This window comes from Vigna angularis, chromosome 2, assembly GCF_016808095.1.
Source record: "Vigna angularis cultivar LongXiaoDou No.4 chromosome 2, ASM1680809v1, whole genome shotgun sequence".
NCBI classification, from domain to species: domain Eukaryota; kingdom Viridiplantae; phylum Streptophyta; class Magnoliopsida; order Fabales; family Fabaceae; genus Vigna; species Vigna angularis.
Window position 1 is genome coordinate 13,958,676 of NC_068971.1, and position 27,368 is coordinate 13,986,043.

The 27,368-nt window shown below is 35.3% G+C and overlaps 4 protein-coding genes across 4 annotated transcripts; 1 reads left to right on the top strand and 3 right to left on the bottom strand.

The window, feature by feature from the left end:
• Window positions 1–12,679: 12,679 nt before the first annotated feature.
• Window positions 12,680–14,015, bottom strand: LOC108327280 (uncharacterized). The gene is made up of 3 exons (XM_017561001.1): window positions 13,575–14,015; window positions 13,088–13,252; window positions 12,680–12,769 (listed from the first exon to the last, which is right to left on the bottom strand). The coding sequence occupies exons 1-3, from the start codon at window positions 14,013–14,015 to the stop codon at window positions 12,680–12,682; spliced, it is 696 nt and encodes a 231-aa protein (XP_017416490.1).
• Window positions 14,016–17,092: 3,077 nt separating this feature from the next.
• On the top strand, window positions 17,093–17,583 carry LOC128195280 (uncharacterized). Its single transcript, XM_052872520.1, has 2 exons — window positions 17,093–17,281; window positions 17,368–17,583. Exons 1-2 carry the CDS (start codon window positions 17,093–17,095, stop codon window positions 17,581–17,583), a joined length of 405 nt encoding a protein of 134 aa, XP_052728480.1.
• Window positions 17,584–18,000: 417 nt separating this feature from the next.
• Window positions 18,001–21,165, bottom strand: LOC128195281 (uncharacterized). The gene is made up of 4 exons (XM_052872521.1): window positions 19,342–21,165; window positions 19,038–19,261; window positions 18,701–18,958; window positions 18,001–18,631 (listed from the first exon to the last, which is right to left on the bottom strand). Exons 1-4 carry the CDS (start codon window positions 21,163–21,165, stop codon window positions 18,001–18,003), a joined length of 2,937 nt encoding a protein of 978 aa, XP_052728481.1.
• A 4,459-nt stretch (window positions 21,166–25,624) lies between these two features.
• On the bottom strand, window positions 25,625–27,075 carry LOC108328497 (short-chain dehydrogenase reductase 2a). The gene is made up of 2 exons (XM_017562371.2): window positions 26,938–27,075; window positions 25,625–26,550 (listed from the first exon to the last, which is right to left on the bottom strand). The coding sequence occupies exons 1-2, from the start codon at window positions 27,015–27,017 to the stop codon at window positions 25,731–25,733; spliced, it is 900 nt and encodes a 299-aa protein (XP_017417860.1). The 5' UTR covers window positions 27,018–27,075; the 3' UTR covers window positions 25,625–25,730.
• Between the last annotated feature and the right edge of the window lie 293 nt (window positions 27,076–27,368).

The window sequence follows — 27,368 nt, forward strand, 5'->3', positions numbered from 1 at the left end:
AAAAGAAAAAAATATAAATTAAATATAATAAATTTCCTTAAAAATATATAATAAACAAAACAAATTTTTGAATTTTCAAACTTTAATTTAGACAAAAGAGAAAATACGATAACAAATAATAAAAAAAAATGAGCCCAGTTTCTTTTTAATCATTTTCTTAGTCCAAGAGTTTTATACATATCTTCATTCCCTCTTTGCTCTTCATACCCCTCATAGGACACGTCACTAAAAAATATTTTTGAGATCTTGGTTTCTAGATAAATGTATGTTTTTAATATGATAATAATTTGAATCAATATTATGCCAATAATTAGAAACAATATTCCTAGTGATAATTAGAATTAATATCTTTATATTATACTATAATTTGCTATGTCAACTTCTTTAAAAAAAAGAAAGATATGATCCTAAAAATAGGCAAAATTTCTGACAATAATCAATGTCTCAAATGTTATTTTATTTGATTGATTTTGAAATATCTTGCCATCAAGACCAATTCTTTTCCTATATTGTTCATTGTCAATTAATTCACAATTAAAACAAGATTACCATAATATTACAATATGTGTTCATAAAAAAAAAGAAACGATAGAAAAATAGAGAGAGGCACACAAAAATAATAAGGACATAGAGAAACATAGAAAAAGGGAAAGAAAGTATAAAGGGCAATAAATTCTTACATAAAAGGGGTTCTACCAACAACAATTACTAAGGAAGATATTGTTGGAGTACCGAAAATTTAGGGAGCTGTAAAGCTTGGAAGGTATGTTAGTTCCATTTTTTTTTCTTTTGATGTGGGCATTATATGTTATGTCTTAATATTTGTATGTGTTTCTCTTTTATACTTAACTTTGACATTTTCTTCTAGGGACATTACTTTTACTATTCACAAAGTTTTAAATCATAGAAAGAAAATATTCCCTCATTTCTTTAGTATTGGTTTGATCCCTAACATCGCATGATATCTATTTTCAAATTTCTTTTAAGAAAACTTAAATAAATAATTCTAAAAGAAATTATTTTCTCATTACATATATTTATGTTCTGAATTTTTTCTGGGTCTGAACCCCCTCCTGTACCCTTTTTTTAATATTTGCACCATTTCTTGTTTTAAGAGTTTATGCCGGCTTTCTACACTTCTGTTTTTGCACTCTTTATTATCTCATGTGTTTATCCTTTTTATAAAATTAATAAATTATAAAATAAAAGATAAAGATGTTTTCATATTCATAAAGATATGAGCATTTGTGTGGTCTTTCGCATCGTTCTAGTACTTAATAACTTTTTATTCTCTAAATAATTAAATATGACTTTGAAGGTATAACCACTTGTGTGATCATCCGCATCGTCCTAGTGCTTAATCATTTTTTTTCTAAATAATTAAATATGACTTTGAAGGTATAAGCACTCATGTGATTATCTACATCATCCTAATGCTTAATAAATTTTTTTTAAATAATTAAATATTATTTTAAAAGTTTAAGTACTCATGTGATCGTTCGCATCAGCCTAGTACTTGTTACTTTCCTTTTTCTCCACCATTCCTAAAATACCAAAAAAGTACAAAATCTTCAAAACCAAAAATGTCAACATTGTCAAACAAATGTTCTTCACGAGAACCACGTTATCCCTATTTTTCATCATTAATGGAGATACATAGGAGCAAGGTCAACCCTTGTCGGGTTCACTTTCCAAAAATCCAAAACAATTCATAATAATCTTTGAACAAATTTTCAAACAGTTTTTCCAAATAAAGAACTATGTAACCCTGATTTCTCATTCTAAATGAGATTACGTAGGAACAAAGTCAATCCTTATTGGACTCATAAAATAACAAAACATTTTATTTGTTTATAACATGTCTTATTTTATGATTTTGTACAATTTTTTTGGAATACTCTATGGTGGCGACTTCAAAACCTCTTCTTCAACTCGTTCTTTAAGAATTCGTCATCCCATCGCGATTTTGATTATGACAACAACCAAACTTAAGCACACCAACCAAAATATAATTTCAATATGCAGAATGATTATGAATACTATTTTTCCTATTCTCTAAGGTACAAACACTCAGATTCCTCTTGTTATGCCTATCTAAGCTTGACACACCTTACCTAATCCATTAGCCTAAGCATGCATTAAAACTTGCATTAAGAACCAAAATAGTGAGAGCCAAATGCACAATCCCATTCTTGGTGACTGGTGCTATTTGGTTTGATTTTGTTAGGTAGGTTGTTGAAATCTCATTCCTAGGACATCAAACAACTAGATCGTATTCTAAGGCGTACCCCGAGACAAGTATTAAGCACAAACTAAATCAATAAAAAACATAAACAATTATAAACATATTGCATACAAGAAAGCAAAAGAAAAGAAAACACATAACATAGTCTAAAAGGTCACAAATGTTCAAATTTCCTTGTGTTTGAACACAAGTTCCCCGACAACGGCGCAAAAACTTATTGACTGCAAAACCAATAACAAGTGTATTGGTCCCAGCGTAGCAAGTGATAAATATCATTTTCTCCCAACAAATTTGTGCAACACTCGATAACTCTTGCACTTTAATTCAATTAGACCACAAAGTTCATAAAAATACAAGAAACTCTTTTTGGTATTTTCATCAAACAGTTGGTGTGCAAGAAAATGTAACATAGATTATTTAGAATTTGTTGAGAGTAGAGTTAAACCACTTCATTGTCATGCATTAATAATCATCTCAATTCCATATTCATGTCAAAATCAACTCACAAAGGATACTCAAATTATATCCCTAGTGACTTTAAACCCATGATAACTTAACAAGTTCCAATCCTTTGAATCCTTAACAAGCAATCATGCATTAAGTTCAAGAGTCTTAAGATTAATAATAAATCATGTTCTATCTATAAATACAAGCTCCATTAGGTATTTAATTTCAGTTCTAGGTTCAAGTCATATTTTCCAATATATCAAGAACCACAAATCAAGTAGGGAACCAATCCACATCAAGCATTAAGCATGTAAATTGAATACTAACATGAATTGGAAAATCATATATTATTAATAACACAAAATTACACAAAAAGTTACATGTTTTACAACTAATCTCAACAAATAGGAACGACCCTCCATGGTGAAGAACGTAGGGCTCTACAAATTAAAGAGATAAGAAAGAAATGGAAACCAAAGAGGAGATGCAAGCCCGCTCCCAAGGTTCTTGGCAGCTACTCCATGCCCCAGTTGTGTCTCCCCTTCACATCAACACCTTCAATTTGTGGTTCATCTTCCTCTTCAACCCCAAAAATGGGGAAACTGCCATGGATGAAAGAGGAAACCCATGGAGGAGAGGGAGAGCTTTCCAACTCTCCAAATAGCCTCTAAGTGTCTCTCCCAAGTATACTCGATGATTCTATTGATGTAAGAATGAGGACTAATGAAAACCCTCACGAAAACATGATTAAATATCTCCTTTCACGTATCAAGACTGACAAACTTGCCCAACAGTTTCATTCTCACCTAGTGAGGCCAACAAATTAAAGCTCTCTAACTTGTAACTCGTTGGGCGAGCCATTGTTTTGCCTAACAACTTCAATACTACAGGTTTGAGCTATCATTGTCACCCAACGAGAAGCAAACTCACCCAGCCACTCAGCTTGACACTCAGTGGTGACTTTTTAGTCGTTTGGGGGCAGTCCATGGTAGTATAACCCTACATGTGAGTTTTTTCTTCATGTTTGGAGCCTTGGGTGCGATTCTAGAGCCCTAAAGTGATTATTTATCTAAAAATAATTCTTTCTTGTTCAATTATGCTTTATTCTGTTTGAGTTTGTTTTCCTCCACCAAAGTTGTTTTCTATTTCCTTATTTCACACACTCAAAGAGATATTAGAGGTAAAACAAGCATGTAATAACTAAAATACAAGAAAACATAAAAACACACTAAACTTTGAAACAAAACAAGGTAAAAGTTATTAAGGAATTGATTTATTCATGAAAGTATACACACAAAAAAACCCGTAAAGTCAATGGTTATTAGCATGTCGAAATGGGCATAAAATTGTAAGTCAACCTAACATTTTGAATTTGAATTGCGTTAGATTGAAAATGTTATAATTTTTTCTAATTTTAAATAAGATTTTAAGATATCCGAGTTAGGTTGGAGATAGGTAGAATATTAACTCACTACTAACAATCCTTTATAATTGTTTAAATAATTTTTATTATTATATTTATTTATTAATTTTAATTATGTAGACTTTGATAATTTTTTGAGGTATAATATTATTTAATGGAATTTGTATGTTTTGGATGCTGAATTGTTTATTTATCTAATTATGTAAGTCAATACTTTGAAATTTACTTATTATATTTGTCATAATTATGGTTAATATTAAGTAAAATAGATAAATATTTTTGTTATACAAGTCAAGTCAATATACTTAAATTATATTGCAATAACTATATGAAACAAGTGGAAAGAGCAAAATTTGTTTAAATGAGTCAACCCACATAATCTAAGATTCATAGTGGGTTTGAGTTACAAATTTTTCATCTCACCAAAAGTTCAGTAAAGTTGAATTGATTTATGTTTTAGCTTAACCTATGGTGAGTCAATTTGTAGTGAGTCGTGTTAGCTTACTTTAACATTTTATTCTCTAAACATTAACAACAATTATGAATAGTAAGTAAAAATCAAAGTATCAATCAATACAATTGAGCAAACAAATAAATTAAACACAAGACCATTTAAATGCTATTAAAAAAACTTTCTAGAATTTAAAATATCAAATGATAAACAATTCTTAGTAGTAAGTTATAGGTCATTACACGTTAAACGTTTAACATAAAGAGAGTTATAGGTCAACATTAAAAAAAACTATATTTTTTTTTAATCTAACCTTATTTGAATCCATGATAAGTTGAGTTTATATATGAGTTTGAACAATTTTAATACTCTTATATTTATGATAACCGCACTCACTTATATAAGTTGAATCATTTATAAAACAGTTGTAAAAAATTAATCCATGTAAAACTCATTTATCCACCTATTTCAAATTACCATTATAAACCAATCAATTTAGTGAATAACAATAAAAACAATCGAGTAACTAAACTTTTCTTTTTTGGTAACTTGACTTTGTTTATAAAGATTAAAATGTCATTATAAATACATACAAAAGTACGAGAAACTCCTTATTCTCATATCTTACCAGCTTAAGTTGAAAAATCTTTCATCAATGAATCTTCGTTTGAAACCTAAAATTACTACCAAAATTCCCAGAGTCCAAGTCTAACAAAAAGCTATTTCTGCCACATATTTTCTTTTTAATCTCCCATAGAAAAATAATAGTCTAAATAATTTTGCAATTGTTAAAATTTAGAAAACAAATATTTTTCTCTCAAAATTAAAAAATATATATAATTTTAGTTTCGAAATACTACATTTTAAAAATGAAAGAAAATCTTAAATCTTAAATCGTAAACATTAATTCTTAAAAAACTATTTTAGTTTCTCAAATTTAATGTTTATAAACTTTTTTTTTAATTTTAAAGAACTAAAATACTTTTGAAAATTGGAATGACTAAAACAAAGATTAAAACAATTTTTTGGAATTAAAATTGTAACTAAAATTTTGTTTATTTAGTTTTTGGTGTAGAACCGCTAGATTTTTATTTTATGTTTTAATGAGTTTTATTATCCTTTGGTTCTGAAGCTTTTACTTTGTCTTTTATTTACTTTTTAAGTTTGACTCTGTCAAAGCTTGCAGAAATATTGTAAGAAAATTAGTTTGGTTCAAACATTTGATCACATGTTTCCATAATATTGGGCTTTATCACAGTCTTGCCCACATAATACTTTTTATGGTCTTTTTTTGCAAGTACTATATTTTTACAGCTATCAAATTTCTCCTGACATCCCATCATTTCAGATTTCACTTTCCGGAACATATTAAAATAAATTCGATTTTTATTTTTTTCAGAAGATAATCACTTGTCTCTTGTTCCGGAATAAAATATTAAGAAACTTTTGAACGGTGAAATTGTGAAGACGGATTAGAGAGAATACTATTATTTGTTTGAACGAATTTGTGGAAAGGGAAGAGAAAAGATTTAGGAGATGCATGGAATATGGTATCCATTTATGGAAGATTTATTTGAAAGAGAGGATGTAAAGGAAAGGAAATTAATGGATTTAAGATAATTTATGAATAATATGTGTGTTGTTTTTTTTAAAGAGAGAGATTTAGAAATGGTTAAGAATAAATTTGAAAGTAAAATTTATAAAAGATTGTGAGGAATTTGATTGATGTAACACATTAAAAAGATGTTTTAATGGGTAAAAAATAAAGATTATCAAATTACTTTAATGGTAAAAGTAATATAAAATTATATTTATTAGTAATATATTTTTTGGTAAACATTATTTGAAAAAATAAAGTAGATTATTATTATAATAAATAAAATTTCTTAATGTATTTATTATAAAAAAAATGTTCAATACTTTTGTGCAACAAAGAAAACTAAATTGTAATATATGAATATCTCATAGCAATAATTGGTTGAAGCAAAAACAAAGGCATGAAATGAAAAACGTAGTTTTGCATGTGATAGGTAAACTAAAGGTAGTTTTCTCAAATGACTAAAGTCACTCACAAATCTCTTCATAAAATATGAGATGGGATGAATGACGTATTTCACATTTATGCGCTCTCCATCGCCTTCAATTTAGTGTAAATGAACACAAAATATCATAACAAATTCATGTTCTCAATCTTGTGTAAACAATGAATCATTTAAAACAAACACAGCATGAGAGAAAGATTTGCATTGATATTTTGTGAAAACCAATATTATCTCTTAGCTATCATTCAAAACGAGACAAAAAAAGAGCATGCAACGTGGTTGAAATGGTGTCGAGGTTGATTGGTGTGTTAAACTCAGAAGATTGAGCCAAAAAACTGTCTCTGCTCTTGCTAGAGAATTTTCATATAAATACAAATGATTACATTCTGTCAAGCTGATTTTCAGCCCACTAAATAAGCTAAACTTCCATATATACATTTACTACAGCTAATTATCCTAATTAAGAGAATAACCGTTACAAACAAATATATAATTGCATATCTTTTGTCATTTATTCTGTTGACATCCCCCCTCAAACTAATGTTGGTGAATCTACAAGCATCAATTTGCTAAGTAGAAAATTGTGACGCTGGCGTGGTAACGATTTAGTGAAAATGTCAGCTATTTGAACATATGTTGAGACATGTGGTAGATTGATGACTCTACAATCATACGCTTCTTGGATAGAGTGACAATCGACCTCGATGTGTTTCGTCCGTTCATGGTAAACTGGATTTGCTGCAATCTGTATGACATTGGTGTTATCAGCATGCAGTGGAGTGGGTTGTGCTTGAGACAAACCAAGCTTTGTAAGAAGACCACGTAGCCATATTATTTCAGAACAAGTAGCAGACATTGCGCGATATTCTGCTTTAGTGGATGACTTTGAGACTGAATCTTGTTTCTTACATTTCCATGAAATAGGAGCATTCCCTAGGAACATACACCAGCCAGTAGTTGATCTCCTAGTGTCTGGACAACCAGCCTAATCAGCATCACTATAAGCTTGGAGTTGAAGAGATGAATTACCAGGAAAGAATAAACCACAACTTGAGGTGCCAAGGAGATATTTAATGATACGCTGCACTACTGAAAAAGGGAAGTGTTGTGGAGATTGCATGAACTTACTAATAGTGTGTACAGTAAAAGAAATATCAGGGCTACCAACTAGTTTTCGATATTAAGTGGGATCGTCAAGAAGCTCTCCTTCATGTCGTCTATATTTAACATTAACTTCCATTGGAGTGTCAACAGGGGTAGCATTGGTGAGTCCCGCTAGTTGGACCAAATCTTGAATATATTTATGCTGATTTACGAAAATGCCTTCAGGATGGTAATGCACCTCTAAACCCAAGAAATAATTGAGATAGCCTAGCTCTTTCATGTGAAAATTTGAATGCAGCATTTGTTTGATTCTAGAAATAACATCTTGATCAGAACTAGTGACCACAATGTCATCCACATAAACAAGAAGTACGACGATGCCTTTAGGAGTTCGTTGAAGGAAAAGTGATGGATCATACTAACTTTGATTGAAAGAAAAACCAAGAAGAGTGGAGCGAAACTTTTCAAACCATACTCTTGGGGCCTGCTTCAATCCATATAAAGAGCGTTTCAATTTGCAAACAGTATTCGGGGAGAGGGTCGACATACCACCAAGAAGTGTGATGTAAACTTCCTCCTTAAGGTCACCGTGGAGGAATGCATTTTTGACATTCATTTGATGTAATGGCCAAGATTTGGATGCAGCAAGAGTAAGGATAGTGCACACAGTGGTCATCTTGGCAATTGAAGCAAAAGTCTCGTCACAGTCTAGGCCATATTCTTGCTTATTTACAAGCACAACTAGTCGTGCCTTATAACGGTCTATGGAGCCATCCGAACGCAGCTTTATAGAGAACACAAACTTGCTACCTAAAGGTTTAACTGATGGGGGACATGGCACTATATCCCATGTCTGATTTTCTTCCTAGGCGAGAAGTTCACTTTTAATAGCTTTTTGCCAACATTCATTCTTCATTGCCTGTTTATAAGAAGAAGGAATAGGAATAAATGATAATGTTGCTGTCATGGAACATATATACCTTTCTGGAGGCTTACCAATGCGTGAACTGCGTTGTAAAGGAGCTGGTTCTAGTTCTAGAGCTTGTACTGGATCAGCATCCAAGGAATTATCTTGAAGGAGCCCATGGGATTGTGCTAGGTGATGTTGAGTGGTAGTATTTCGCCTTTGATAGGTTAATAAAGGTCTAGATGATGATTGACCTATAAAAGAGTTAGAAAACAATGGCAAAACAGAAATTGGAGAAGAGAACGAGTCATGATGGTTTGCAAAAAAATATACACTTTCTAGAAAAATGACATTTCGAGAGACCCAAATCCGATGAAGGTTAGGATCATAACATAGAAATTGTCAACACTCAATTTTGTCCGGGTTTGTAAAAAAAAATTTTGTGTTTTTATTGTTTCTTTTATTATTTTTCTTTTATTTTACCTTTTTTGTTTTATTCTATTTTGTTATATTTAGATCTTTGCTTTTAATTCAATTTCTATTTTATTTCTTATTTTTAATTTGTTTTAATAGAGTTAATTAATCAAAATAATTAAAAAATTGAAAAATAAAATTAAAACTGAAAATAATAAAAAAAAATAAAAAAAAATTGAAAAAAAAATAGAAAACGTGGAAAAGGGCACGTATGGAAGGTGTGTATGAGGGGAGGGGACAAGGTGGTTAAGGAGAATTTTTCCAAGATTTTTGGAAAAAGGGGGACCAGGTAGTTAGAAGGGGATTTTGCCAAGATTTTGGGGAGGAGAATTTTGTTGGATCAGAGAGAGAAAAAAAGGAAAAAGGGTGCACACGAGAAACCATCATCTGGGATCATCACCCAGAATCATCATCGGCACTGGCACCGGCAAGAGGAGGTCACCGGATACACAGCTAGCAGTAACAGCAGCCATCGCAGCAGGTAGGTCTTTTGTTCACCTGTATGTTCAAATTCATCATGTATGCTTACTGCATAAGCTCCATGCACCCCTGTCTCGCCAGCCCATGCACCATTGTCACAGAATCATCTATCCCACTCATGCTCATATGCACACTACACACTCCTCGTTTCCAATACCAAATGGACAAGATTCAACCAACATTAAACCCATCAGTAAACATTAAAAAATTAGGGGAGGCAGAGAGGGAAAAATGGTGTTGTAGGGGGGCATTAGGCCTTCGAGAAAATCCTCGAATGGGGAGGAAGAGGGTGGCTGATTGTTTCGTGGTTGGCGGTTTGGAAGTAGTAGTCTGCTGTGTGGTGGTGGCAGTGGCGTCGCTAAGGTCGCCTTGGTAGGTGATGGTGACCGTGTGGGTGGTCGAGGAGGTGGACGAGTATAGGCACGGGGGGGGGGAACATTATCGTGACAGTGGTCGTGTTCGTCGTGGAGGTTTTAGCAATGGTGAAGTTGATGTTGATGGATGATGATAGCACGAGCGGATCGGAGATGAAGACGGAGGAAAACCATCCCTGGGAATCTCTGGTTTTCGAAGAGAGAGAAGTGGAGACGGTGGTGTCTTGGCTGACGGTGGTTCTGGTGGTGCGAGGGGTAGCCGGAGAGGCCAAGGCGCGTTTTGTTTGAGGTGACGGTGGCCGGCTATGGCAGAGGTGGTGATCAGTTGTGGTGCTGAACAAGAGACCTTGAATCTCTAGAGAAGGTGCGAACTGGCGTGAAGGAGTGGGAATGAGGATGAATCTCTGAACCCCTAGGAAATTCTAGGTTAGAAAGCATTGGACTGGGCCAGGCCCAGAAATGAGCGTACGTCCGGGAGCCTTGGGCCTTTTTTTGGAACGCTCGTTATATAGCGTCCGTTCGCCATCTCCCCAACACGATCGCTCGTTATCAAAATGAACGAGCGCTCGTTAAACTTAAGCCTTTTAGACCGTTCGCTCATCCTTCTCACTAACGAACGTTCGTTATCCAAACGAATGAGCGCTCGTTAGCTAAAGGAATGAGCGTTCGTTAACCTTAAGCCTTTACGTCCGTTCGCCATTCAATAACGAACGTTCGTCCTTAAGCTTCCATTGTTGAACGTTCGTTCGTCATTTCAATAACGAGCGTTCGTCACTCAGCCTCAATTTCTCAACGTCCGTTCGTCATCTCTTCAACGAGCGTTCGTTATTCAGCCTTCGTTCCCAACGTCCGTCCGTTATATCTCTCGACGAACGCTCGTCATTCAGCTCACATTTCTAAACGTCCGTCCGTTATATCCCCCAACGGACGTTCGTCCTCTCCCCAACGAACGCTCGCTATCCTTAATATTGTCCCCAACGGACGTTCGTCCTCTCCCCAACGAACGCTCGCTATCCTTAATATTGTCCCCAACGTCCGTTCAGTCTCTCCAATTTCTTTTGTTTATTTATTTTTCTTTATTGTCTTATTTTATTTTGTTCTATTTATTTATTTTTTTGTCCTAAAATATATATTTAATAATACAATATTGATAGTTTAAATAAAAAGAATTTACAAGAAAAGTTTAAAGGTTTAAGCGCACGTGTGACCGCTCGCGTAGGCCTTGTGCTGAAAATCTTTTCCTTTTCTTTTACAAAAAGTTAAAAATCAAATAAAAATATTTTGAAAAGGTTTAAGCACACGTGCGATCGCTCGCGTAGGCCTTGTGTTGAAAATCTTTTCCTTTTCTTTTACAAAAAGTTAAAAATCAAATAAAAATATTTTGAAAAGGTTTAAGCACACGTGCGATCGCTCGCGTAGGCCTTGTGCTGAAAATCTTTTCCTTTTCTTTTACAAAAAGTTAAAAATCAAATAAAAATATTTTGAAAAGGTTTAAGCACACGTGCGATCGCTCGCGTAGGCCTTGTGCTGAAAATCTTTTCCTTTTCTTTTACAAAAAGTTAAAAATCAAATAAAAATATTTTGAAAAGGTTTAAGCACACGTGCGACCGCTCGCGTAGGCCTTGTGCTGAAAATCTTTTCCTTTTCTTTTACAAAAAGTTAAAAATCAAATAAAAATATTTTGAAAAGGTTTAAGCACACGTGCGACCGCTCGCGTAGGCCTTGTGCTGAAAATCTTTTCCTTTTCTTTTACAAAAAGTTAAAAATCAAATAAAAATATTTTGGAAAGGTTTAAGCACACGTGCGACCGCTCGCGTAGGCCTTGTGCTGAAAATCTTTTCCTTTTCTTTTACAAAAGTTAAAAATCAAATAAAAATATTTTGAAAAGGTTTAAGCACACGTGCGACCGCTCGCGTAGGCCTTGTGCTAAAAAACCTTTTCCTTCTTTATTAAAAATACTAAAATATTCCCAAACTACAAGTAATCTCTCAGAAAGAACTACGTAACCCTGATTTCTCATTTTGAATGAGAATACGTAGGAGCAAGGTCAATCCTTGTCGGGCCCAAAAAAACTAAAAAAATATATTTTGTTTATTTAGAATTTTATTTTAGGGAATAGTTAAACATTTTGAAAACCACATCATATTCGTGCATTTGGTTAAAGATACTGCCTTCGGGCAGGCGTTGTAGGGTGCTAATACCTTCCCTACACGTAACCGACTCCCGAACCCAGAATCTGGTTTTCGTGGACCGTGTCTTATTATTTTATGGTTTTTCCGTAGTTTTCCAGAATAAACTATGGTGGCGACTCCAAAATCTCTTTTCGAAACCCGCTTCTTTTTTGGATTGTCGTCCCGTCGCGATTTCGGTTGCGACAGAAATCCCTTTTGATGAGGAGAATAGCCAAGAAAAGCACATTCAACAGATTGTGCAGTGAACTTGGTGCATTCTTGTGGAGGAAAATGGACATAACATGCACAACCGAAGATACGAAGAGTTGAGTAATCGGGTGGGTGCCAAATAATCGAGTGAAAGGGCATTCATTACTTATGGAAGGAGATGACAATCTATTTATAAGATGAATTGTAGTGGAAAGGGCTTCACACCAAAATCGTGATGGCACATGCGACTCCAGCAAAAGAGTTCGGACAACATCTAGCAAATGACGATTTTTCCGTTCAGCTACCCCGTTTTGTTGGGGGGTTGATGGGCATGATCTTTGAGATAAAATGTCATTGGATTGCAAGAATTCCTGAAATAAGTGTGATGTATATTCCCCCATTATCAGAGCGAAGAATCTTGATTTTGGATGAGAATTGGGCCTGAACATAAGCATAAAAGAATTTGAAAGTGGAAAAGACTTCATGTTTTGAGCACAGAAAATAGACCCAAGTGAAACGACTATAATCATCAATAAAAGTTACAAAATATTTGTAATGAGCATGAGACGTAACTGGTGCCACCCCCAAAACATCTCTGTGGATGATATCAAATGGTTGTGTTTCATGCGACTGATGTGTTGGAAAAGGTAGAATTTTACTTTTGCCAAGCTTACAAGGAATGCAATCAAAATTAAGATTATTAAGAGATGGGGTGTGTTTATTTCCAAGAAAACTATATTTGAGCATGTCATGGAGTACATTTGAGTTGGGATGCCCAAGGCGCTTATGCCACACTTGGTAATCAACAATAGCAGAATTACAAGAGACTAAAGGCAAAGAAAGACTTGGAGACAGCGAGAAATTTATGGGAAAAAGATGTCCAACTTTAGGCCCCTTCACAATTATCTTCCCCGAGTGTTGATCCTGCACAAGACAACCAGACTGTGAGAATTGAACTCGACAATCATTGTCGACTAATTGACCAACAAAAATGAGATTACTATTGAGACCAGGAACAACAAAGACATTTGTTAGAAATGAAGAAATATCACCAGTTTCTGTTATAGGCAATTGATTTCCACCAGCAGTATGTATCTTGAGATTCCCCAAATATTTTTTTTATATTAGTAAGGAATCGAGTATTGTTGGTCATGTGGTTGAAAGCCCTAGAATCAAAGTACCATGGTGAAGAGGAGTTACCTCAGAATCCCAAAGCAGAAAAAGCTTAAATGATCATTTGTTGAACCATTTCAGGGGTCAAAGTTGAAACATCAGTAGTAGCATTTTGATGGACAGGTGTTGAATTGGCATAACTGTTCGGAATAGAAGAATCAGTTGTGGTTGTAAAAGTTGTTGCAGGTCGTCGTGGTGGCCTTATTGGGCATTCCTTAATAATATGACCATCCTTTTTGCAGTACTTGTAGAATTTTTTTGGATAAGTTGAAGCATAGTGGCCAAATCGCTTGCAACTAAAACATTGAATAGTACTCATGTCATGGCGGCGTGACTTCCCTTGTGCCACGTATGCTACTAGAACAGTAGATAATCTTTGTTCTTCAATGATGGACTGTGTAAGAAGACGTTGTACTTCACGTAACAAATCATTGAGACATGCATCTAACGATGGGACAGGATCTCTATGCATGAAATTGGGCCGGATACCTTCAAAGTCAGATCGCAATTTCATAAGAAATTGGTCACGTTTAGTAATATCATGGATTGTTTGTACGGAACTTAGACCTTTAGAAGGCAAGTTTGCATAAACTATATCAGTTTATTCAGCCCAAAGATTCATGAATTGAGAGTAAAAATCAGAGATGGAGAGACTATCCTGTTTAAATATAGCGATGTTGTGCTCAAGCTGGAATCGGCAAGCTGCATTATTTTGACTATAAATTTTCTTTAGGTAAGACCACATTGTGGTTGCAGTCTTGTAAGGGCGAAGATTCAGGACAATGTTCGAATCAACGGAATCAAGGATCCAAGCCATGACTTGAGCATCTTTGACTGCCCATTTGGCATGAGCAACCGTCTCTTGGTCTTTGTTAGGGGCAGGAGTGTTGCCATCAACATGACCCCACAAGTCTTTTCCGGTGACAAAGATCTGGAATTAGAATGCCCAAGTTGAGTAGTTTTTTTCATTAAGGCGAACATATAAGACATCATATTTTTCGGAAGCCATCGAGCTAGGGAAATAGGAAACGAGAAAAAAAAATAACCAAGAAGAATCGTGAACATGGATCATGAATCTAGGACAAGGCTGAAAAAAACACAAACTAGGTTTTGGGATCATAACTTAGACTGATACCATGTTAAACTCAGAGAAGATTGAGCCAAAAAACTATCTCTACTCTTGCTAGAGAATTTTCATATAAATACAAATGATTACAATCTGTCAAGCTGATTTTCAGCCCACTAAATAAGCTAAATTGTCATATATACATTTACTACAACTAATTATCCTAATTAAGAGAATAATCGTTACAAATAAATATATAATTGCATATCTTTTTCCATTCATTTTGTTGACATGGTGTGTGTGTGTGTGTATTACCAATGAGAAGCGTTGGTGTGTTGAAGACAATCATTTTGATGATGTTACAAAGTGAAGAATATGAAGACCCTTGTTGCATTAAAAGCATTCTCGTATGTTGGTCCGCGAGGAAAGGGAACAAGAGCCCAGATGCAAATCGAACGGCGTATAACAGTTGAAGATCGAATGATCTCTAACAAACAATGACCGAACGCGATTAAAAACCGAACGGCTACAATCAGAACAAGGTCGAACACTGTTCATGGCCGAACACAGCTAAAAGACCGAACGACATATAAAAGTTGAAAGTTGAACAACGTACAGTAGTTAAAGGGTGATCACTGTTCAAAACCGAATGGTCATCATCAGTTGAAGACCAAACGGTCGTATCAAAAAGGTTGAACGGCATATAGCAGATTAATAGGTGGAAGCTGAACACAAATAAAAGACAAGTTGAAGGCTGAACAAAACTAAAAGACCGAACGGTCACTAATAGGTTGAAGTCGAACACAGGCTAAACACGTGCCGAAAAGTTAATGACCAAATGGTGTCGAACACAGTTACGGTGGAAATGAAGTGTTGGAAGGTATACGAGAATTAAGCCGAGCGGTGGAAAGCTGTATGAGAGAAGAAGGTAACCGAACGGTATAAGGTTGTGAGTGATCGAACCGAACGATGGAAGGCAGTAAGGAATCAAGTCGAGCGGTGGAGAGCTGTGAGACCAAGCAAGGAATGACCAAGACCGAGCAGTTAGCATCGAACGCTGGAAAGCTGAGGAACCGAGCCGAACGACAGAAGGTGATAAGGGGTTGAATCGAATGGCACAAGGTTGTGACGAATCAAAACCGAGTGACAGAAGGTGAAGAACTCGAGCCGACCGGTTGACGAGTTAAATATCCTAACTGGTCCATGTCTCGCATATAATCGATTATTACTTACAATAATCGATTATCACTGGCAGTTGGAATGCGTCTTTTCATTTTCAGACTAGTAGGTTATAAATCTCTTTGTCAGAACCTTCAAAAGACAACTTTGCGAATTTGAGAATACAGTGAAATCTGAGGAAGTTCTCAAGTGCTAGTTCTTGCTCTTGTCAAGTATTGTGAATAGGAGAAGCTCACACTTTGTGTATCAAAGGTCGGAGCGGTTCTCTTCAAGTTGGCAGAGTTGTTGCTTATGGTTCGTTTGTCGAAGGAAGGTTCTTGCTGCATTCTTCCGTTCGTTTGTCGAACGAAAGGTGTTATCGTTTCTTAATCTTTATTTGAAATCTTGTAATCTGTACAAACAATATTTTAGTGGAAAAGTTAATCACTAATTATAGTGATTAACGACTAGACGTAGAATCTTTTGATTTGAACCAGGATAAAAATCAGTTGTGATTTTTTCTACTCCTTACACTCTTATATTTTCTGTTCATCAACTGTTTGATAAAAAGTTTATAAGAAAATTAAATGAACCATTTTTTAAATTGACCGAACAAGCTCTTTGCTTTTAACAATCCGTATCGTACTCTATTTTAATATTTCCGTTGCGCAAAATTGGTACCGGTTGTTCCAATAGTGTGAAGGAACATGGTGCAATCATGGATGAGGATTGAAGTAGTGAATGTTGAAGAAGTTGAACTTTGAACCAATGGAGCTCGAGGCTGAATACGAAGACTCAAACCGTATTCGATTCCAAAGGACGGGGAATTGATTCCACCTTATGTAAAAAATCATGAAGAAGTCGTATTTGGTTATGAGCATGACGTATTTGGTTACACCGCAGGCGTATTTGGTTCCAACACAGGTGTAACCGATTCCAAGCTTCATTGTTCATTCCAATGGAGTTGTTGTAGTTTTTGTTTTGGTGTTTACTCAAATGTAAATATTTTTTATTTTAAAAAAAATTATTCTTTTCTCCTTATAATAATTTTTAGGCTTAATACCTCTTTTTGTCCCTCTTTAGAAGGGAATTGTTCAATGTCGTCCTACCTTTTTCAAAAAGTTCAATATGGTCCCACGTTGTGAAAAAAGTGTCCAATTTAATCCTTTTTGGTCACGGCGTTAAATATTTAACGATCCTGCTGACAGAGTGGACTGATGTGTGCAACGTGGCTTTTTACCTTGGTAACGTGGCAGTGACAGTGTTTGTCATTAACTGAGAACATGGCAGTGGGCAGTGCAGTGATTAAAATTGTGAGCGTTAGGGTTTGGTTTGGGTAATTCCAAATCGCGATTTGAGGATTGAGAATGGGTTCCCAAGGGTGTTCTTCGTTTTCGAAAAGTTGGGCCAAAGGATCTTCTGGTTCGTCCCATGGTCGTGCTTGTAGGGGAGGTGGGTTAATCCCTACTTGTTACTGTGGTGATATTGCAGTAATGAAAGTGGCCAAAACTACGAAGAATGCTGGGAGAAATTTTTGGGGTTGTCCTCATTACAAGGTTTGAAGTATACCCTTCTCAGTTAATGTTTTGTTTAGTTGATTTGATGGATTTGTTCATACATTCCCTAACATGGTGAATAACAGGGTGGATCTTCAATTGGGAACTGCTGTAACTTTTTCAAGTGGTGTTGTGAAGACAACGTGGATGAAAAAGATTGCACAATTCTGAAGAGAATAAGTGAGCTGGAAAATGCAGTGAAGGATTTGCAGAAAATCAAGAAATTGATGAAGTTGTTAGTTGTAGCTTTGTGTGTGTGTATTGTGGTTGACCTTGTAATTTTGAAGTTGTGGTTAGGTTGATTTAGTTAGATCGTGAATTTGGGTGTTTGTAGTAAGTTGGCTTAATACCTGTTATGTATTTCGATGCTTGAAAAAAGTACGTTGACAATGCGAAGGTGTTTTGGTTGGTGTAACATCAGTTATGCAATGCAATGTAGAAAATGTTCGAATCAGTCCCCCATTTGGTTTAAAAATGTTGGAACAGGTCAACCCAATAATGCATATGACTGAGGACTAATGGCACATATTACAAATCTAAATACAAGCTTTGACCAAAACATGATGAAAGCACTTTGATTCATTAAATAAAGGCAGTACAAGTTTGTCACCAAAGTACATGATATTGAATACATATAACCTCCAATTCATCTAAAAAGACAATACATGTTTGTTACCAAAATAAAGACAGTACAGTACATAATAAACCAATTCATCTATCTATCTATCTTTTCTTCTGACTCTGAATTTTGGTGGACGGGATGATTGGGAAGTTGGAGGTGGCTGGGTTGGTTGTGTTGTTTCTGGTGACTGGGTTGTTTGTGTTCGCTGGGTTGGTTTTGGTGGCTGGGTTGCTTCTGGTGGGTGGTTTGCTTCTGCTGGTGGGTGGTTTGCTTCTGCTGGTTGGGGCCGTAAAGGGCATTTATTCCTGTTGTGCTTTGTCTGACGACAAATGGTACACTTTTTCCTATGCCCTCCAACACGCATTTGAGTGTCGTCCTTAGTTAACTCCCATGCCTCCAACTTGCGTTTTTTCTTTGGCCTCTCAGGCATCTTCCTTATCAGTGGTGGTAGAACATCATTGAAATTTGTGGTTTGCCATAGTTGGGGACCATTGAGTGGAAAAATTATGGACGCATACACCTCTTCATATGTGGATCTTCTGAAGCAAGTGGGTATAAAATTTTCTGGATGAACATTACAGTAATTCATTGCTGCAATTGCATGACAGCATGGGATGCCACTGATCATCCACTTTCTGCAGCTACACTCTTTAGTGTCCAGATCCACTGTGAACTTGTTCCCAACACATGAAGTGTGCCTAACCTCAAAAATCTTTCGTGCAGCCCAGCTGAAAGAAATAAAGCACATCAATGAACGTAAATAACAAAATGTATATAAATTATGGTGATAAGATTACCTTGGCAGCCAAAATCTAGACAAATTACATTCTTTCTGAAGCCTCTTCTTTATCTTTGGGCATATTGTGAAGTCCATAGATGCCACCTTGCTTCTGTTTGTGGCCCACCTTTTCATGAGATACACTCTGATATCCTCCATCATTGTGATAATTGGTTTTCCTCTTGCATGAATGAGGACATTGTTGAAAGCTTCAGTGATGTTGTTATCAAGGGTATCACACATTGGTTGAGCTGTGAAGCGAGACCTTGACCAAAACCTGTTGAAAAAAAAATAATTCTCAAATGGGTTACAATGCATCTGTGACAGTAACGTGTATATAATGGCTAATGGGTTACCTTGGGGGAATGGCTATGAGGTATTTATATGCTTCAACATTGACTTCTTTAATTTTCAGCATTTCTCTCTCCCAAGCCTGGGGATATGTGGTGGTTGCAGCACTCCACATCAGATTTTTTAATACCTGCCCACCAAACCTTTTGCTAAAGTTTGCATAGAGGTGCCTTACACAATATCTTTGTTTTGCCCGAGGCAAAAGCTCTTGGATAGCTAAGACTAACCCCTGCACAATTAAATTTAGTAATAAAACCATATCCTATACAAAATCATTAACTAAAAATGAAAATAAGCTGCACATTATACCTTCTGCTGGTCTGACATCCATGTGCACCCTCCACATACTTGACTGCCCCCGAGGTCTTCAATTAACAATTGCAAAAACAATGTCCAGCTGTCTTTGTTCTCCACTTCTACTACTGCATAGGTAAGGGGTACCATTTGGTCGTTTGGGTCCCTACCAACAACAGTCAGCAGCTCCCCCTTGTAAACACCTTTCAAAAAACATTCGTCTAAACATATAATGGGCCTACAACTTATGAAACTATCTTTACAAGCTTTGAGACAAACATACATTCTTTGAAAGATTGAGTCACCATTATGAGAGTCAACTTTAATTTGCACTGTTGACCCTGGATTACACCTCAACAGCTCATGTCCATAGTCGTACACCCTTTTATATTGTTCTATGAAATCTCCTTCAACCTGTGTTGTGGCAATTAACTTTGCCCTTCTTGCCTTGGATATTGAAACATTTGTATTCCATTTTCTTAATGCTTTAGAACGAATATCATTCACCTTTAAACTAGGATTCTGAACTATAGATCTATCTATTTCCTTACTTAACCACTTAGCATTCATCAGTTTAATATTAAGTTGTCTACTACAACTATGAGTATCAATTATCTTCCTCAATTGCCAAATTTTTCGTGACGGCAAATAACCACAATAAACTAGCCATGGGCACTTACCTTGGCCACCCATGCATGTCACCCTCACCCTACGATTATCATTTTTGATAAATTTTAGATCCCTCCCAGCATGAACAGCATACCTTCTAATAGCATCCTTAAACTCTTCCCTGTCAGTAAAAATAGTGCCCACTTCCCACTTGTAATCTGCCATGGACTTCTGCTTTGCATACTTTGAGAAAGAACCTACATCTATTGTATCATCATTGTCATCCTCCTCACTTGCACTATTTTCAGGAGTTAAAAGCTTATCAGACTCCCAATCATCATCTGACAAACCCCTACATTGTGGGGTTTCTTTTTCACTGTCTTCATCATCCACGTATTCATCACCACTCAGATCATCCATTCCTGCTGCATCATCACTGTTCACTTCCACTTCTTCTTCACTTTCGACCTCAATTTCAGCCTCAGTATCCACTTCTAATGCTTCTTCACTTACATCCTCAACTTCATCCTCATTCTCAACCTCCACTGTAACCTCATCATCTTCTGCATCCTCATGCTGAACATCCTCATTATACACTGAATCCTCCTTCTCAACCTCCAATGCATCGTCATGCTCAACATCCAACCAAACCTCATTGTCAACATCCAATAAATCGTTATTGTGAACCTCCAATCCTTCACTTACATTCTCAACATCCCGTGCATCCTCATTCTCAACATCCACTGCATACTCATTCTCAACATCCACTGCATACTCATTCTCAACCTCCACTGCACCCTCCACTATGTCTTCCATTCCTTCTTCACCACCCTCAACATGTGCTTCTCCTCCTACGCCACTATCCTCACCACTCTCTGCATGCCCTTCACATAGCAAATGAATCTCATTCTCATCATTTTCTAAGATAGTTGCTTCGTCCACCCCATGCACAACATACAGGTTCACTTCCCCTAAATACTTAGCCACATTAATCATGTTCATAGCTCCTTTATCATTCTCAACCTTATGTAGAACATGTTGGACACTGTAATATAATTCTTCTACTTGCATGTATCCCATATGGTTAAGTGAACCTAATACTCCAAAATAACACCATTTATCGGGGTCTACGTCCCAATTAACTATCTCTCCGCCTATATAATTAAAGGGGACTTCTTTGATCAAGGTCCCACCATGGTGGACCACTACCCGAAACATGTCATCAGACATCCCTACCCGAACCCTGCAAATGCAAACGGGGAACCACTAATTTCAATTAAAATAAGACCTATGGGACCACTATCATGCATATAAAGAAGACAACTTTTCACAGAAAACAATTTCACCCATAGTTAAATCCCCCTCAAACGCGACAACAATGAAAACATTTTTGAAAAACCTCTAACCTGATTTGATTTGCGGAATTGGATTTCCTCTGCAAATTTCACCTTCAAGATCACCCAATTTGGATTTGAAGGTCCTCCAAAATGCTTATCCCCAAATCGCGATTTGGAATTACCCAAACCAAACCCTAACGCTCACAATTTTAATCACTGCACTGCCCACTGCCACGTTCTCAGTAACTGTCACTGCCACGTTACCAAGGTAAAAAGCCACGTTGCACACATCAGTCCACGCTGTCAGCAGGATCGTTAAATATTTAACGCCGTGACCAAAAAGGATTAAATTGGACACTTTTTTCACAACGTGGGACCATATTGAACTTTTTAAAAAAGGTAGGACGACATTGAACAATTCCCTTCTAAAGAGGGACAAAAAGAGGTATTAAGTCTAATTTTTACAATTATATATATTATTAACAATTATTGTTTATATTGCTTTTACTATTAAATACATTTTGATAATCTTCAATTTCTACCAATTAAACCGTTTTTTTATCTGTCACATCAGTTAAATCTTACACTATTTTTTACCAATTTCACTCTCACTCACCTCCAAATCCGTTAAAAACAAAATAAGGTTTAAATCCTCTAATGCTTCTCATATTTGTTGAGGAATCTCAAGTTAGTCCTTTTGTTTAAAACTATCTAATTGGTCCTAAATTTTGTAAATTCGTAACAATTAAGCACTTTCCATTAAGTGGTCAGAAACCGCGTGAAGAGTTGCTGACGTGTTGCACAATAAACATGTTGATCTGAATGTTTTTATTATGTGGAATTAAGATTTATATTATGATGATGTAATAGTTTTTGACATGACATTATTTAATTGGTTAATGTGGGTAGCAAAATAAATTAGGGATTTTATGTAGTTCAGATTAGGGATTTCAACTACATAGAGTTTACAGAAAGAGGGATTTCGAAAGAGAATTAGAGATTTTGAACATAAGACAAACACCGTGAAAGAGATTTAAATGCGAATCGGATAAAAGACGAAGATAATCAGTTGAGGCTTTGCCGATTATGTGGAGACCACAAAGCCCTCCTCTGTTTCTCTTCCCATCAGGATTTCTCATTGTGATGTTGTTTTGCATGTTAGTATTCACTTTCTTATTTTCTTTTTTTTTTCACGAAAAAGAGTTGTGATCTAGAGGTAAAGTTACTTTAAAATTCAATGAAAGACCTTAATGCAAATCTCAGGTTACAATTAAAGAAGATGCAAGAATCTAATGTTGAATTGGTTCTTGTTGTGTAGGAGCTGGATGAAATGTTGGAACAGAAAAAAATTCATATGTGTAACCATTCCTATGCAAACAATCCTGATAAAATTTTAGTAGAGAAAAAGATAAACCTCTCTAAATGCGAATCGGATGATGATGATGAAGAACAGAAAGCATTGGAGGATCTGGTTAAGGAACACGCCAAAGCCAAGGAGACATACTAATTGGAGAAGAAAATAGTATACCTCTATGGTGAAATAGAGATGTACAGTAGAGACAAAGATGAGTTAGATGAGGCAGGAAAACCATGGAGATGTCATGCTTACTTGAGTAAGTAGAAGATAAGGAAAATTTAAAAATTGATTTGGAAATTATGGAGAAATCAGCAGAGGAATTTGAGACACTTTTACATAAAGGAACTGTGGAAAGAAATGAATTGTTGGCTACAATTAAATTGTTGAAGAGGGAGACAGAAGAGTCACTTAATGAGCTAAACATAATCATCCACCACAAGGATGAAAAAGAAACTGAGGTCAAAGTCTTGCAGTCAGAGTTAGGGGTTGTCAAAGCTTAGTACAATGACCTAAAACACATCAGCCACTGAAATTATCAAGAATGGCATGTCCTAAAAAAAAATTACAGCTCAACAGTTCTTGAAGTTGTTTCTAACCACTTAACGGAAAGAACTTAATTGTTACGAATTTACAAAATTTAGGACTCAATTGAGAGTGTTTTAAATAAGAGGACCGACTTGAGATTTCTCAATAAATATGAGGACTATCTGATGGTTTAAACCAAACCAAAAAATAACAATCAACTTACTCTCAAATTCATTTACTCTTTCTTCCAAATCCATTATTTATTTAATGTGAACATAATCTAAGCGTTTGTGAAAAAAAAAATTGAATTTTCCTCTTATTCATGAATTAGAGTCTATAACACCCAAATTTAAGGTGAATTACAAAAAATTAGAAAATATGAATTAAAATAAAAATCAAACTTAAAAAAAATATTTTTTTTATGGATAACAACAATGCAAAAGTTGAAAAATTTGAGTTAAGTGGTCTCTTTTGCCTACGTATCCAATACGCTTATATTTGTCAGTTGATACACACGTTATGTGTGTTAGCGTTTTCCTCAAATTTCCAATATTTTGAATACAGCAACCAGAAAGCATGATTAAGTGTTAATAATTTTGTATACATATTAACCCAGCAATATTATCTCACTAATTACCACTAAATAAACTTTAACCAGATTTAAATTTCATTAAAATTTCATAAAATTTGAGTAAGCTGGACGTATATATATACTTAACAATATCTTGTTGAAAGAAAAAATGCAGAAAAATCAGCAAAGAGATATGGTTGGTGGTTGCTACAAATCATAAACATAAAAGAAATAAATACATTGCATCATTTTAAGAAATTTATTGTTGGATTGATTGCACATTAAAGACAATAAAGCCTTTTTACAAGCAGGTTGTGTTGTAGAACACTTATTTTGCATGTAAAGTCTTCTCAAGCTACCTAATTCCACTAATCATCTCACATAATACCTATTAATTTAGAAGTTGTGCAATCAATACACTAGCTTCCCAACAATATTATGCTAATCCCACAAAATGTGAATAATTTGTTCAAGTTGTAAGTGGGTTTTGTCCCCTCTTCTTGTACAATATTTAACAATTTGATAGCGAAGCACTCAAAAGTTGGAATCATATTTAAAAATTATTCATTGGGACCCAAAACCTCAACTTCAGTTTAAATAAGATTTAGAAGGTAAATAAACAACTATGACACATACAAAAACTAATATTTTTCATTTCTACAACATACGTCAAAAACCTTTGTGAAAAAAAAATATACTAAAGTTTGAATAAACTCTAAAGTATTTGTTGTAATTGGGATTTATATATGGAAAACCATTATGTTAATATTGAAATATTATTAATAAAAGATTATTTGGTGCCTCATAAAATGCATCGATGTTGAATATTTCAGACATTTCCCAGTCTTCAAGACCTTGATGATTTTGAAATCTGTGTTATAACTTAGAAATCACGATTGAATATAAAGTAGTTAGTGTAGGAACATTAGGGTCCAAACCAAAACAAGATACGAGTCATGATTATCTTGAACAAGATATTGAGCTTCAGAATTTTTAAAACCCCACAATCCCCTGCTTTCTTCGCTGTCGTATCTCATTTTCTAATAACAAGTTGTGTTTGATTCCCACACTATGGGATTCTTAAGGTCAACCAAATACAGTGCCCTTAGACAAAGGGCTACGTGACCCTCACACAAACCTCTATTTGGATCTTCTCCAATATTTAAAATGCCAAAAATAATGTTAGTGTATGATTGTTCATCAGAATACTCTGCATTTTCATCAACTTGGTTGTAGTTTCTGAACTACATATTGGGTGATTCAACATAAACTAATCAAGCTCATAAATCATACATCTTACTATAATCACCCCTCCAATCTCATGAGAAAGCAAGTGTAGTGGGTGCCACCTAATTAATATTATTGCTCCCTCTTTAATGCTTGATTACTTTTGTTACAAGATCATTGCACCCTAGTATATATAATTTTGTTTAACTTTGATAAAATTTATTAAGTTTTGGTTGAGTAATACATATTGATGAAAATTTACAAATTTATTATTTCAAGGAGTCGAAGGTAGTATTAATTTTTTATTTTGTGTTAAACTCATATTTCATTAATGTTATGTATCATGTAATAGTTAGTGTTGTATCTTCTCTATAATCATCTTTCATGAAAGATACATCATCAAATAATAATTTTTGTAATCATTTAATATAATTGTATGTTTATGTATGCAGAACTTAAACTCAAACTACTAATTACTGAGTGAATCTTCAAGAACCCCACATACTAGGAAAAAACAATATCGCACCCAAAATTAGTGATATTTTGGTATATTCAAAAGGCTTCATTTACAATCAAAATAACATATATTCAACCATAGTAGACCGAGTTGAGAAAAAATCCTTGACTTAATCAGTGTTCAGAATAACTGCAAGTGTGCATACTGAAGAATTATTGATTGAGAATCATTGTACAAGCTTGACACATTTGCATGATCCTACACCGGCAGCTACCAACTATGAAGAAAAACAAGGAACATGAATAAACGAAGAAATTGAAGTTACAATCCAATACAATTTCTTGAGGAAGTGACTCCACCATCCACAACAAGATTGTGGCCACTGACATACTTAGATTCATCACTGGCAAGATAAAGTGCAGCCTCAGCTATGTCCACTGCCCTCAAAGTTGTTCCTCTCAAGTTGGCAAGACTTCTAACAAACTCCTCCATCTTCTCCACCTCCTCTGGGAAGGGCACCCCAAAATTGATGTCCTCTTCCTCTTCACAAGACCTCCATGCATTCACCAGCATGGAAGTAGCCACTCCAAATGGTGAAATGCAATTCACTCTTATCCCATACTTCCCCAACTCACAAGAAGTGTTCTTTGTAAGACCAACTATGGCATGCTTTGAGGCTGTGTAAGCATGTGGTCCCAGGCCCCCCATGACCCCTGCAACACTGCAAGTTGAGATTATGCACCCTACTCCTCTTGGAATCATCACCCTTGCAGCATGCTTCATTCCCAGAGCCACTCCCTTCACATTCACACACATCACTCTGTTAAACTCATCAGGATCAAAGTTCACAATGCTCTTGTTCTTGGACTGGTTCCCTAGCACCCCAGCATTGTTGAACATGATGTCAAGGTGTCCATAGCGAGAAACTGTGAAACTCACCAAGTTCTCAACCTCTTTCTCCAAGCTAACATCGCAGTGGACATAGGTGGCTGATGGAGACAGTGTCTCTGCAAGCATGGCTCCAGCTGCATCCTCAACATCAGCAATCACCACCTTTGCACCATGCTTCACAAAAACTCTCACAGTTGCTTCACCTATCCCCCTAGCACCCCCAGTTACAATAGCAATTTTGCCTTCCAACCTGAAGTATAATATCAAACATTTAACAGGCAAAAAATAACAATAACTTGCAAGGTTCTTGATTTTTATGTTGATAATATCTAGCATGACTAAAGAAATGCACTGTCAGAAATTCAACCCACACCTCAGATCATACAACTTTTATTGACAGATATTACTTCTTTAAATAGATTTGAATAACAAAAATAACATTAATTCAATGTTACAAAAGCATTAGACCGTGCTAAAGATAATGTATAGTTTCTCCTTAGAAGTTCAACGAGCTGAAGAGGATTGAAGATTGCAAACTAGCGAATGATGGGTGGAAGAGACTTTTCATTTACCAAAAAAAATGATTTGGAAAGTGTAAAGCTATAGAGAGAAACCATTGAAGCACAAAGTTGAATACCTCTTAGAAGAAGGACAAAGGGTGGTTTCTGAAACCTGTGGAGTAACTGGTTGAAGGGGTTTCTCAGACATGACAATCATGGTTGAGAGTTGAGAATGGAAAGAGAGCAAAGGTCAGAGAAAAACAGAGGTAGCAGAGGGTTTTGCAAAATGATTGGTGTTTCAAGTGCAAACCGATATATATATAGAGAGAGATAAACACGTGTACATACAAATCTACTACTATATTTTTAAGGAATATTATAGTAAAGAGAACTATTCCATCATCATGTAGGGTGATATTTGACAAAAATAAATTTTATTTAATTAACAAATTAAAAGTAAAGTATAAAAGAAAAATAGATAAATGTGAGGAAAGTGTTATTATTGCAGGCAATCATTTTTATTTCCAAAAATACAAAGATATTTATTCTTTTTAGAGTCTTAAAATTT